This window comes from Ovis aries, chromosome 21 (genome assembly GCF_016772045.2).
Source record: "Ovis aries strain OAR_USU_Benz2616 breed Rambouillet chromosome 21, ARS-UI_Ramb_v3.0, whole genome shotgun sequence".
NCBI classification, from domain to species: Eukaryota; Metazoa; Chordata; class Mammalia; order Artiodactyla; family Bovidae; genus Ovis; species Ovis aries.
The window spans coordinates 24,733,266-24,748,146 of record NC_056074.1 but is presented as its reverse complement, the minus strand read 5'-3'; the positions used below and the strand labels follow the sequence as shown (position 1 = coordinate 24,748,146).

Here is a 14,881-nt window from a genome sequence, read left to right as displayed (position 1 = left end):
AAATGGGCCAAAGAACTAAATAGACATTTCTCCAAAGAAGACATACAGATCGCTAGCAAACACATGAAAAGTTGCTCAACATCACTCATTATCAGAGAAATGCAAGTCAAAACTACAGTGAGGTACCATTTCATGCCAGTCAGAATGGCTGAGATCCAAAAGTCTACAAGCAATAAATGCTGGAGAGAGTGTGGAGAAAAGGGAACCCTCTTACATTGTTGGTGGGAATGCAAACTAGTACAGCCACTATGGAGAATAATGTGGAGATTCTTTTAAAAACTGGAGATAGAACTTCCATATGACCCAGAAACTCCGCTGCTGGGCATATACATCGAGGAAACCAGAATTGAAAGAGACACATGTACCCCAATGTTCATCACGGCACTGTTTATAATAGCCAGGACATGGAAACAACCTAGATGTCCATCAGCAGACAAATGGATAAGGAAGCAGTGGTACATATACACAATAGATTATTACTCAACCATTAAAAAAAATACATTTGAATCAGTTCTAATGAGGTGGATGAAACTGGAGCCTATTATACAGAGTGAAGTAAGCCAGAAAGAAAAACACCAATGCAGTACACTAACACATATGTATGGAATTTAGAAAGATGGTAATGATAACCCTGTATGTGAGACAGCAGAAGAGACACAGATGTATAAAACAGTCTTTTGGACTCTGTGGGAGAGGGCGAGGGTGAGATGATTTGGGAGAATGGCATTGAAACATTGAAATGTTTGATGTATAATATCATATATGAAACGAATCACCAGAGCAAGCTCGATGCATGATACAGGATGCTTGGGGCTGGTGCACTGGGATGACCCAGAGGGATGGTATGGGGAGGAAGGTGGGAGAGGGGTTCAGTATGGGGAACACGTGCACACTCCTGACGGATTCATGTTGATGCATGGCAAAACCAATACAATATTGTAAAGTAATTAGCCTCCAATTAAAATAAATTTATATTAAAAAATAAGATGAGTTTCAGAAGTATTCATTGAATTATTTCTGTGTACTCAAAATTGTTCTTAGTTTCAGGATCCAGATCGTTAACAAGATAGAATAAATGTGTATTCTTATAGAATACACAGTTTATAGAAAATCACAAATTAAAGGGGAAAAGTCTAATGAGTATTATGAAAGAGAATTTACTGAAATTTATGAGAACATTAGTAATAACAGCTGATGTTTATTGACACTCATATGCCAATACTGGCCCAATCATTTTACTTAGTGGTTTTTTTTTTTTTAATTAACACAACATCTCAGTGAAAGAGAAACTATTATTACATTCCTTATTTTACCTAGGAGAGCCAAGAGATTAAATAATTTTTTCAAAGTGTTATAGTGTGTAAAAGTGGAAGAAGGAAGGTAAGATTCACAGCACTCTCTCTAACTCTATAACCCATACCTTTTTCTATGATGAGAAGAATTGATAACTTCAGTTACTGAAATGTTACAGAAAATTAGGCAGCAATAGAGTCTGACAGAAATTTCAGGAATATGTTAAACGTATAAACTATAGAAGGAATATACTATATTGTAAATTATTTCCGAGAATCTCACAAAGAGAAAACTGAATTGAGTTGCTGCAACATTTAATGTGTTCAGATAAAGAAATAAAGAAACCTGAAAGTAGGTCTTTTCTGGAACTATGTCCATTTTAGTAAATGTGAATAAAAAGGGAATGAGACAATGTAGTAGCTTTCCCCTCAGAGCTGTAGATTACAAGGAGATGAGAATTCACTTTGGATCTACTTGAGGGATGTACAGTCCCCAGAGTAAAGCAAAAATGACTAAGAATGGGTCCCTAAGGAACTAAAGACAGATCAAGAACCAGGATCCATAATTTCCTTATTCCATATTGTATATATAATCTACATCCTGGGGAGGAGACCAAGCAAGCTTCTAACCTGCTTTTCACCAAGTGCGCTACATAATTACACTCAGGTTAAATCTGTGTCTAGTAGCAGGGATGATAATAAAAGGATTATCTTTCTTCTGTCACGTGAGAACACTGAAAATACCAGAAATTATAGATGCTCAGAATGCTTCCAGGGCATAGGTGAATTAATATTTAGCTCCTCTCCCCTAAAATCAAATGGATCAAGCCTGTAGAATGTGAAATAACATTTCCAGAACAAACAGGGTAAAGATGTAGGGTAAGGGAGACAGTCCTACAGTTTTAAGATCAAAGTTGGGTGAGTTTCTGAATTTAATTTACAATACTTATTCCTTGTTTTGTGATCAAAGTCCAAGGACCTATTATATGTCCATTCTTTCTCATTTTGTGCAGCTGAGACTCAAGTAAAACTACTGGAAGCATCTATTGGAGAGGAATCAGCGAATATTAGAGGGGCTCAAAGACACGTCAGTCAGGAAGTTTCTTCTAAATAGGTAGGTCTCTCACTCTTCTTCCTTTATGATTTTTACTCTGTGACAAGGTTGATAACAATTCTCCTAGACTCGGGTCCCCTCATCTTGGTTTAGAAACAGTGTTCTTGGTTCCTGGTCTATCTGCTTGAGAAGCCAGTGCCCAGTTGCTAGGGTCACTGCCTCCAGTTGTACTGGTGAGGGAAGAGTTAACAGGAATGAGGGAATGTTGAAAAGAGAGTAGAAGAGTTGCATTCTTCTCCATTCTTCTTTTCCTTGGGTTTTTCCAGAAGGTATATTTGCATATGGCAGCTCTTGCTTTCCCTCTCTAGTATGATTGTGATATCCTTTGTTATATTTAGCTTATAAAAACTCTAATTAGGTGAGTCCACATCACTCCATATCCTGATAGTGGACAAGGCAGACTGTATGAGACCAGGTCAGGATAGTGTCAGGCATTCACAGTGTATATTCTGTTTTGTAGAATGGGAACTGAATGAACTGAGTTGTTTTCTAATGGAACCCTTTCTTGTATCCATAGATTCCTTTAGAGAAGAATGGCTCCTGGAAATGGGTCTTTTGTGACTCAGTTCATTTTGATGGGATTAACAGACAAACCGGATCTCCATCTCCCCTTGTTCTTCCTGTTCCTAGGAATGTATACAGTCACTGTGATGGGGAATTTGGATTTGATAATCTTAATTTTGCTAAATTCACATCTATACACCCCCATGTACTTTTTCCTCTTTAACTTGTCCTTCATAGAACTCTGTTTTTCTTCTGTGTTTACACCCAAAATGCTGATTAACTTATCAAAGAAGAATATTTATTTCTTACATGGGGTGCATGACTCAGCTGTTCTTTTTTGTTTTTTGTTTTTTGTTTGTTTTGTAATTTCTGAAATCTATGTGCTGACATCAATGGCCTCTGATCGCTATGTAGCTGTCTGTAACCCACTCTTGCATAATGTTGTTATGTCCCCTAAAGTGTGTTCCAGGCTTATGTTTGGTTCCTCAGTTCAGTTCAGTCGCTCAGTCGTGTCCAACTCTTTCCAACCCCAATAATTGTAGCCCACCAGGCCTCCCTGTCCATCACCAACTCCCAGAGTTCACTCAGACTCACGTCCATTGAGTCAGTGATGCCATCCAGCCATCTCATCCTCTGTCGTCCCCTTCTCCTCCTGCCCCCAATCCCTCCCAGCATCAGAGTCTTTTCCAATAAGTCAACACTTCACAAGAGGTGGCCAAAGTACTGGTGTTTCAGCTTTAGCATCATTCCTTCCAAATAATCCGAGAGCTGATCTCCTTCAGAAAGGATTGGTTAGATGTCCTTGCAGTCCAAGGGACTCTCAAGAGTCTTCTCCAACACCACAGCTCAAAAGCATCAATTCTTTGGCACTCAGCCTTCTTCACAGTCCAACTCTCACATCCATACATGACCACTGGAAAAACCATAGCCTTGACTAGACAGACCTTAGTCGGCAAAGTAATGTCTCTGCTTTTGAATATACTATCTAGGGTGGTCATAACTTTTCTTCCAAGGAGTGAGTAAGCGTCTTTTAATTTCATGGCTACAGTCACAATCTGCAGTGATTTTGGAGCCCCAAAAAATAAAGTCTGATACTGTTTCCCCTGTTTCCCAGTCTATTTGCCATGAAGTGATGGGACCGGATGCCATGATCTTCATTTTCTGAATGTTGAGCTTTAAGCCAACGTTTTCACTCTCCTCTTTCACTTTCATCAAGAGGCTTTTTAGTTCCTCTTCACTTTCTGCCATAAGGGTGGTGTCATCTGCATATCTGAGGTTATTGATATTGTGTATACTTAAAGTGTAAGCTTCCCAGGTGGCCCTAGTTTGAAAGTATCCACTTGCCAATGCAGGAAATGCAAGAGTCAAGAGTTCAGTCTACAGGTTAGGAAGATCACCCTGAGAAGGAAATGGCCACCCACTTCAGTATTCTTGCCTGGAGAATTCTATGGACAGAGGAGCCTGCTGGGCTATGGTCCATGGGACCTCAGAGAGTTGGACATGACTAGGCAATTGAGTACACACACACACACACACACACACACACACACACACTTAAAGTGTACAACTGATGATTTGATATACTGTGAGATGATTATCACAACAAGCTAACACATCACCACCTTATATAGTGACTATTTTTTAAAGCACTCAGTTATAAGATAAATTCCTGGAATCTAATGTACAGCATGTGAATCTAGTTCATAATACTATTTTGTATACTTGAATTTTGCTAAGAGATCATCTCTCAGTGAAAGGAAATGAGTCCTCAAAGATATGATTTATGGTATTAGAAGAGTAGATATTTGACACGGGATTCTCACATATTCTTACAGTATTACAGATAAGCATCTGTTCTCCTTATATATGGTCTAGAAAAATTATTGCATAAGGTTTATTGGAGCCAATATTTTACTTTTTATCTTAATTATTTTTAAAAAAATTGGAGTTAAGTATTTTAAACACAAAACTTCAGGTATACCCAATACCTATACAAGCCCTCTACAAGTCCATGAATCACACAGATCGTGAATAGTGTTTAGTTAAATAAATCTCATTTCAGACTATTATGATTCTGTGTGAGTATGTGTATGTGTGTGTGTGACTGTCTCACCACACAAGTAGTTTGTTTGGAGCTAAAATTTATTTGCAATTTGCTACAAAATCACCTACCAGATTGCAAAAAACAATAAATGTAATTCAAAGGTAAGGGCAAATATTTGAACTATCTCATATGCATTTTGTAATGAGGATAAGTCAAAATTAAATGAGCTAAAGCAATTTCTTCACAGTTATGCCAGGTATCCCTTCCAATGTGGAAAGAGATAATCTAGGTGACTCACTATTTGTGCTAACTTGTTTGTTGAATTAAAGTGAGCTGAGTCCCTATACATAATTGTTAACATGTTTTCTGACTTAGAATAATTATTTCAAATGTATCAAATCCTTCTCTGTGGGGCACAGCAAATCATTGATATTATTCTCATATAGATAATTACGTAATGTATTTTCCACCACTGGCATGGTGTAGTCATCCAAAAAAAAAAAAAAGTACTAAAGGGTACATGTACCTCTAGGAGATATTTTTCTTTAATCCTTAGACAGAAAATAATATAGGATTTGAATTATTAGGATTATGTGAAATAACATGTGAAAATTAACTCGGCTGCTGCTTTGGGGATATCAATATAGAAGATTTTATTGACTTTATACCTGTCACTCTCCTTTGCTTCCTTGAGGAAAGCTTCTGGAATGGAATAAATCTTAGAGATCAAGAAGTTACACAGAGAGACAAGCATTAAGAGTAAACACAGAGAATGACTTGGATGCCGTCTCTCTTCTTCCTCTTTTCCTTTATCCAAAAGCCATGATTTAGGTGCTGTCTCAAGGTAGAGGAAAGGAGAATGTTTAAAGTCATGTGAGGTACTGAAAAGACTGGACACTAGAGAGGTAGTTTTGTCTTTTCATCTTGCTTTTTAATTTTTTTAGCTCTTTTTAGGCTATGACCTTCTGAAGCTTTCTGTTAGGGCATTCAGGTTTGGAAAGAACCACTGCTCCCTTCAAACCCTGCTCTCACTGTCCTAAGTACAAGCCACCAGGGAGAGTGTCCACTCCATCACCATACACAGTGCCTGGAAGCCCCCATGGGCACCCTGGGCTTGCTGCTGCTCCACCAGACATGGGTGCTTTAGCCTGAAGGGAGCCTTGGTCAGTGGAGTGAAGACACATTCTCACACATGATCTGCATGACTGTTGTGCTTTGCTGGGTGTTTATCCAACAAATGGTAATGTGTGGCAACATCTTGTAGAGACTTCTACCAAAATCAAATATGGGTTTTTAGGTACTTCAAATACTGTGAAAATGCAAAAAGAAATGGTTCAGCGTCCATTCTCAGTGAGAGCTTCACACTGTCCTCAGGTTTCTACCTGTCAGAAGGAAATAGAGCTACAGTGGCTCCCTCTAACTCCAGTTGTCTGATTATGCAAATCTGGGGTTGGAAAATGAACTTTTTTTTATTTCAGTAGCATTCCAGAGAAGTACATAATCAAGAAATCCTGGACTAGAATGTAGCAAAATGCCACTGCCCAGTTCTGCGCATGAGTCTATCCTGAAGGTCAAAGCCCACACCTCAGAAAGACATCTGATTAAGAAGGGGATGGGGAGGCCAAATAACCTGAAAAATATCTGAGTGGGAGTACAGACATAGACCATAGACATGCTGTATAGAGACTCCCCACCCATAAACACTTCAATCATCACCTTCGCTAACCTCCAACAGGCAGAAGGGGATCTTCTGCCCATGTATGTGTGCCCCAATGTTCGGGTTGGCCCTCTGTGCCTTTCTCTTCAAGATGTCAGGAAGAGCTGTTTCAGCTCCAGGGATCACGACAAAGTGTTGCCTAGAATACATATCCCACAGGCAGGAATCAGACCATCCAGGTCTTAGATAGTGAGGAGTATTAGCCTCTGGTCTCTCACTCCCAAGCTGAAGGATATTCCAAGTAGAGTAGAGGAAGGTAGCTATCATACTTTCATTTAGAAATAAAGGATAGCAAATATCCAGGAGAGAGACCCAGAAACAGCACAGTCCCAGACTTGTCCATGATACCCCAGTCCAGGGGACGGAGTCTTAGTGTGTACTCTCGTCTTGAAACTGGATCACAGAGGCACCTAATAAAAGCACATATGTGACACAGACACTGCTTTCGATGAATAATTATTCCATTTTTCTTTTTGGTCTCCAGAGTTCCTGCTGCTGCTGCTGCTGCTGTCGCTTCAGTCGTGTCCAACTCTGTGCGATCCCACAGACGACAGCCCACTAGGCTCCCCTGTCCTTGGGATTCTCCAGGCAAGAACACTGGAGTGGGTTGCCATTTCCTTCTCCAATGCATGAAAGTGAAAAGTGAAAGCAAAGTCGCTTAGTCCTATCTGACTCTTAGCGACCCCATGAATTGCAGCCTACCAGACTCCTCCATCCATGGGGTTTTCCAGGTAAGAGTACTGGAGTGGGGTGCCATTGGTGTTTAGTAAAAGATTCTGCTTTTTGAGGAGAAGTGGGAGAGGAGTTGGGCTCCAGGGAGGTGGAGGTGAGGGATGCAGAGAAGGGCAGAGAAGGGCAGAGAAGGGAGGCCCAGGTGGTCTGGGCACTGATCTTCCTGCCTCGCTGAGAACCTGCATTCATTCCTGCCCTCAGGTGTGTGAGAGGAGCTGGTTCCTTTCTTTCTTTTTTAAAAATAATTCATTTACTTTATTTATGGCTGTGATGGGTCTTCCTTGCTGCATGCGGGCTTCCTCTAGTTGCGGCGAGTGGGTGCTGCTCTTCATTGCAGAGGACAAGCTTCTCATTGAAACGGCTTTTGTTTCAGAGCAAGGGCTCCAGGTGCAGGGGCTTCAGTGGTTGCGCTGCACTGGCTCAGTAGTTGCAGCTCATAGGCTCTCGAGGGCAGCCTCAGTAGCTGTGGCTCACAGGCTTAGTTGCTCCTCAGCATGTGGGATCTTCCCATATCAGGGATCAAACCCATGTCCCCTGCATCAGTAGGAGGATTCTTAATCACTGTACCACCAGGTAAGTCCCAGGAACAGCTTTAATTGTCCCAGATGGGACTATGTTCAATTATTTACTAGTGAATCTTGCAATAATGAATGCTACAGTATTATAGTTTCACTGGAATGAAAGATACTCTTTACATTCCAGTGGGAAACATTTGTATGCATGAACACAGTCCCAAATAGATTTCAATGGTGAAGTCAAAATTGACATTTAGATCTGTCTAATGTGAAAATATATGAGACATAAGGCAAGAGTGATCCCTAACATAAACCATGGACTATGGACAATAATAATATGTAATTGTAGGTTTATAAATGCAACAAATGTGCCACTTTGGTGGGAATGTTGAGAACAGGGAAGGCTGTCCCTGTGTGGGATATACAGGGAGTATATGAAAACATCTTTGCATCTTCTGCTCAGTTTTTTTCTTCTGCTCAATTTTTCTGGAAAAACATAACTGCTCTTTAAAATATTTTTTTTAAAACTTGTTTAGTAGAAAAAAGTATGTGAGATATAGCAAACTCTGTGCACAGATAAACATGGGTCACCTTAAATCCTGGCATATTAAAGAAGTTTTAACTGTTTTTAGAAATTTGAGAGATAAAAAATTAATTGGAAAGAGAAATAATGAGGTAAAAACTTAAAGTAGTAAAATCTATTTAAAATAATATTTTCATGTGGATAAATATGTAAAGGGATCTTGAAAATATCAACAAATTGATAACATCTATAAATCAGATTAAGAAAACAAAGAGGGAGAAAAGTAAATCCAGGAGGAAAAATTAGTCCTCATCTTTAAGTGACACCAACAAATATTTAAGGACGAAATTCTCTGGGTTTGTTTTAGAATAACTCGGGGATGAGCACTGAAGCAGGGTAAAGGGTACATGGGAACTATCCCATCAGTCTCTATTTTTTCAAAATTGCATACTTCCCTTTTGAAACTAAAATTCTGATTTTCTTTTTCCATTTATTATTTCTTTAATCTAGTTGCCTATTAAGAAAAAAACAACATAAAGCCTAACAATCTCCCTCTACTTTCACATCTCCCATTGTTCTGCGGAAAATGCCATGCCCAAAACCACCAGTGACATTCTAATCATCAAATCAAGTGGCATATGTTCAGCTTCCACCTAATTAGATTTCTCTGCTTTAGGAATCTCATGTCTCCTCAAAACTCAAGCTTCTTTAATTATTCAGCAACATTTGTATTCTTGTTGCTGGCACTAGTGGTAAAGAACCTGCCTGCCAATGTAGGAGACATAAGAGACAGGAGTTCGACCCAAGGTGGGGACGATCCCCTTGAGGAGGGCATGGCAACCTACACCAGTATTCTTGCCTGGAGAATCCCATGGACAGAATAGCCTGGAGGGCTACAATTCATAAGGTTGCAAGGAGTCAAACACAACTGAAGCAATTTAGCGTGCACGCACACACACACAGCCTTGCTCTGAACTCTCCTTCTTTGCTCTTTCTCATAAATGATGATGTTAACCAGAATTTCCTTCACTGCCTCTGGTCACCTTCTGTGTAATATTGTCTCATGGTGATATGCACACCTATGTTTCAACTGCCTTTCCTAGGTTGATAACTCTTAAATTACAATTAAGTTTCAAGACTAATTCTATCATATGCCCTGTTCATCTCGCCATAAGTTTAAGGGGCACCTTAAACTTAAAAACAAAAAACAAAAAACAGTACTTACTAAATTCTTTCTCATAAGCAGGTTTGTGCTTTCTCCTATGGTTTACATCTTATTTAATGGTATCTTGACTCCTGTTTTCCCTAACTACATATATGATTTCTTCTCTGACCTGTATCTCACTAATCCCTCACCTATCTTCAAAATACCCTAAATTATGAGTGGGCTTTCTCTTTTGTGATGCTAGCTAGCTGACATCTCACATAGTGATCCAAATGCCTTGTGCATTTCATTGATCCCTATCTAATGTTCATAACTCCTGGAACATATAATCCTAATGTCTCCCATCATACATGTCTAACTTCTTTCAAGACTGCTGGTTGCTCCTATATCTGATAGTGTTCTCTGTGTGTGGTATCATACCTCCTGTATCTGGATCTTCTTTCAAGGCCTCTAGGCCCTAGGTGCTTCCACAGCAGTAGTTCTCAGGGTCAAGGGTCAGACCAAGATGATTCCATGGCAGTTGGCAGCCATCACGACAGACTAGCCTAAGTGGAGGAGTGGGGAACAGTGGGATTTGTCATTTGTTTCATAAGTTACTTCAGCTTCTGCCACTGCCAACGTGTCAGCAATCACTAAAAGTTAGAATCTTGCCCTCTTTCTTGTGACTAATCATATCTGAGAAGAAGCACATGAGATATCGGTGATGATCTCTGCTTAAAATCTCCAATCTCAATGATGCACACACTTGGCAGAAAGGTCGAGGCCACCAACATGTTCTTCTCCTCCTGGGTCTTAGTCTTCTTGGCAGTAGGAATCATCATAGAAGAATGGGCTGAACTGAAGTTGGGGCCCCAAAAATCTACAATAAGCCACAGTCCGTGGATATGTTGTACTTCCCTGTGGCCATCAGGTCAGAGCTATTATGTGGAAAGAGATGGGTAGAGAATGAGGGTTCATCCTTCCTTGACTTCTGTTCATCTCACCATTATCCTCTAGTGTAACCACCTGTGGTTGCAGTGTGCCCACTTCCATAATCAACACAGTCAAGGCTACCCCAGAAGCTCAGTATTAGCATGTTTTGGAGAAAGGCTTAGAAGCTCACAGGCTTACCTGATGGATCTCTGAGAAGCCCTGACAGTAGCAACAGGGAATCTAGCACATCTAGAATGTGAGGATATAAAAGAAAGGTGACTGGTACCAAAGAAATCACGTTACATTGCCACTAGAGGAAGCCAAGAGTGTTTAGCAAGAAATACATTTTGAAAAAATAGAAGAGAAAGAAGTTTACAGAGATACAAAGATAGAGAACAGTTTCTTTTGGTTCCGTCTCCCATTTAGCTTAAGACCCCTATCTCTTTCTTGCCCCATCTTTGCTCTTTATTATTTAATCAAATGTTTCACCTCATTCTTGTTTACCTAGAGATTTGTGTGCCCCAGGTAGAAATGAGCCAGAAGAAATATCTGTCCTCCTCTCAATACAGCTTCTTCTTTTCAACAGATGGCCTGGAAGTGGTCAGGAACATTCTGATTGTGGTGCTTAGCTTTTCCTTCATGCATAACTTGCTCCTGGGTTTTGAATTCACCTATATGATTCCTCAAACCAAATATACTCTCATTATGACTGCCTGCCTCGCTTTCCTCACAGGTAACTTCCTGTCTTCAATCACCAGTAACTTCTTGTGTTCCCTGACATAGGATCGGAGGCATACTTGGTTTGTAGGTCCAGGCTGTGGTCTCTGACTAACTCAGCCCTCCCAGTTCTTTGGCTTAGATACACAGCTGCCAAATTGGAGCCACCACTCAAGTGGCATTGACCTTTGGACAAGGCGCAGTTGTGCGTGGTAGGGGTTTGGAAGTCAAGCATATCTCAGGTTAACTTAAGTACGAGAGACAGGGTCCCTCAGAAGAGACTTTTCTTTCTCCTTTTGTCTGGACATCAGGCATCCTTCTGCTCGGTGCACTCCTACTGTATCACCACATGCTAAATAAGGGTGAATCCGTGTACTACTCGAGTTATAAGATCAGCTGGATCATTTTCACTGCGTACTTAAACGTTTTATTGTTATTCGCCTCTGGTGAGTGTCTTCAGGGCCCTTGATGGGAGCTAAGAACCAATCCATCTCTGATAGGCAGGAGAGTGAGAGGATGGGAAAGAAGATAGAGGGAAAGTTACCAACCTTTGCATTTTAAAGGGTTAGTGGGGGAGTTAGACTCACTCTGAAGATGGTTCCTGCAAGGACGTGGGCTGAGTGAGATGTTCAATATGCTTGCCCCCAAAGGAAAACTTCTTTTCCACCTTTTCTTTCATACCTGCCCCATTCAGAGTGGAGATAACCGCTAACTTCAAGACTAAGGAGAATGGCTGGTAGGGAATGTTTACTTATGAGGAGGTGGTGACCCTGGGGGCATAGTGTCCTGCCAGGACAGCCTGGGGTCAGAGAGAATCACTGTCTGATGCACAGTGACCACTTACAAACACCAGAGACTCTTCTAAGAAGCCTTTAAAATTTCCCTTGGAACTAAACTTCCTAACTCAGAAGCATGTCCTCTGTCAGAAAGAATGCTCAATTGTGTTGAGCACTGCCTGTGTGTGTGCTCCGTCACTCAGTCGTGTCCGACCCTTCCACGACTCCATGGACTGCCAGGTTCCTCTGGCCATGAGATTTTCAGGCAAGAATACTGGAGTAGGTTGCCATTTCCTCCTCCAGGGGATCTTCCCAACCTAGGGACTGAACCCAAGTCTCCCACGTCTCCTGCATTGCAGATAGATTCTTTACCACATGCTGAGCCCTTGTGCATGTGTGCTCAGGCGAGTCTGATTCTTTGTGACCCCAGGAACTGTAGTTGGGCTCTACTTAAGCTACTCTGCACACACTTCTAAACTCTCCTACTAAAGCATCCCCCTCCCGAATGGCTTGGGGCAGTTGAAAGGGAACCTTTAGGCTTTAGAGCTGGGCCTTGTGGCCCATAGGGAGGGAAGTGTTTCTGTGACTTCTCTGTTATTCCTTCATCACCCTCCCTTGGCTTCTCTTTTTCCCAGGATTCCTCTCTCTCTTACAGTACAAGCAGTCCATCGATGGTTCTGGCAGCCTGATCCACAAGTCTGCCAGAAAAAGTCAAGTTATGGAGCAACATGGGGTTTCTATCAAAGTCGTCTCATTACGAGCAGATACTACAATGCCTCGTAGTATTGTCCGGGTACAGTCTACCCACATGAAAGAAGATACTCCAGAAAAACTGAACATCCAAGCACGTCGTGTAACCTGGGCTCTATGATTTGACAATTTATCTTCCTGTATGTGTTCATCTTGATGGCAAAAGCTTGTGCATATGTGGTGTGTGTAGGTCCAGCTGTATGGTCTGGTTTGGCATTATATAAATGACTAAAACTGGGTTGGGGTCTATAAGAAGATCCAGAAGCCTTAATTTCTTTTTTTTTACCCTGACCAGCTTTTATTTGTTCTCACTATTTAATAACGTTATTGATATAATAAATATCATCGCATAACTGATACTTACTGTATTATTAACTCTATCACAATGATTTAGAATAATGTGTACTACCTTTAGTCTCATTGGTTTTATTGTGCAATATTTCAGTCCTTCAGAAAAAATACAAAGCAACATAATAAACACCTGATATACATCACCCAACTTTCACATTATAGGTATAACTGATATTCCCCTAGTTCTTTTTCTAATCTCAATTCCCTCATTTGTTTCACTGCAAAACACCTTTAATGATGCATTGTTGATAATTGTACATTCATGTCATTCTTCTTACAACTTTATGCATCTGTAAATCTGTAGACAGTATCTATCCCAGTGTCCAAATATCATTAAATGTCATCCTTTACAGATTATTTTTAACAACTCACTTTTTTCACTCAACTCTATGGTTTTGTGATTTATTGATAAGTTTTGACCTACTTCGTTCATTCAAACTACTGTTAAGTTTTCCCCTTTAGGGGTACAATGTGAAATATGCATTCTCCAGTCGATGAGAAGCTAGCAGTTTTCTTTTGTTGTTGTTTTGTCACGAAGCTGTATGTGGCTCTTTTGTGACCCCATGGGCTGTAGCCCCCCAGTCTTCTCTGGCCATGCGATTTCCCAGGTTGCCATTCCCTTTTCTAGGGGATCTTCCTGACCCAGCGATTGAGCCCATGTTTCTTGCATTGGCAGGCAGATTCTTTACCACTGAGCCACCAGGGCAGCCCTGTTTTCTTTCTGCTGTTACAAATAGTGCTGCTATGAATATTCTTATACACAGTACCCTCTGCCCATGAGCTAGAGCTTCTCTTGGGTGTTTAGGACTAGACCAGCTGTACCAGACAGTGTTTTCAATATGATAACTGCCTGTGTTACTGCTTGTTCAGTTGCTAAGTTGTGTCCGACTCTTTGCGACCCCATAGACTGCAGCACACCAGGATCCCTGTACTTCACTATCTCCCAGAGTTTGCTTGAACTCATGTCCATTGAGTCAGTGATGCTGTCTAACTATCTCATCCTCTGCCACCCCCTTATCTTTTTGCCATAAATCTTTCCCAGCATCACGGTGTTTTCCAATGAGTTGGTTCTTTGCATCAGGTAGCCAAAGTATTGAGCTTCAGCTTCAGCATCCATTCTTCCAATGAACTTTCAGAGTTAAATTCCTTTAGAATTGACTGGTTTGATCTCCTTGCAGTCCAAGGGACTCTCAAGAGTTCTCTACAGCACCACAACTGGAAAGCAACATTTCTTTCATGCTCAGTCTTATTTGTAACAAATGCTAAATGTTTCTTTTTATATGTGTACTTTTCTTAAACCATAAGCTCCTAGAAGGCATAGGATTGTCCCCTAATAATTCCTCAGTACCTGAAAGAGCACCTATCAGAAACCCACAAAAGTGTAGGGCCAGGCTACTGAAACAGCTAGGCGTATCTTAATGATGTTTTTCCTGCACCACACTCAGGTCTACAAAGAAAAACACTGACTTAAAGCTATATAAGCTTTTGCCTGTGGGGTAACAATTCTATTGCAATATCTAAAATTGGTCCCAAGAAACATAGGAAAAAGGGCTTCTCATTCTCATTCCAATAAAGTGTTTATTAAGCAAATATTTATTCAATACCTACTGCATATACCAGGTGTTACTCTAAGTTGCCACAAAAGTAACACTGAACAAAATAGACAAAATCTCTGCCTTTATGGAACTTAGATTCAAATGCAAGTGAGCATATGAATGCATGTGTTGTGGGAAAACAAATTAAATAAACAAATAGGTGGCTCCTATTTC

General features: G+C 40.6%; 1 protein-coding gene across 1 annotated transcript; it reads left to right on the top strand.

The window, feature by feature from the left end:
• Nucleotides 1-10,338: 10,338 nt before the first annotated feature.
• On the top strand, nucleotides 10,339-12,882 carry LOC101102682 (transmembrane protein 225). Its single transcript, XM_004019488.4, has 4 exons — nucleotides 10,339-10,516; nucleotides 11,105-11,251; nucleotides 11,547-11,681; nucleotides 12,647-12,882. The coding sequence occupies exons 1-4, from the start codon at nucleotides 10,339-10,341 to the stop codon at nucleotides 12,880-12,882; spliced, it is 696 nt and encodes a 231-aa protein (XP_004019537.1).
• The last annotated feature ends 1,999 nt before the right edge of the window (nucleotides 12,883-14,881 follow it).

Coding starts and splice junctions, on each gene's coding strand:
- LOC101102682 (XM_004019488.4), top strand. CDS start 10,339: ATGATGCACACACTTGGCAGAAAGGTCGAGGCCACCAACATGTTCTTC. Junction 11,252..11,546: donor CTGCCTCGCTTTCCTCACAG/GTAACTTCCTGT, acceptor TCTGGACATCAG/GCATCCTTCTGCTCGGTGCA. Junction 11,682..12,646: donor TTTATTGTTATTCGCCTCTG/GTGAGTGTCTTC, acceptor TCTTTTTCCCAG/GATTCCTCTCTCTCTTACAG.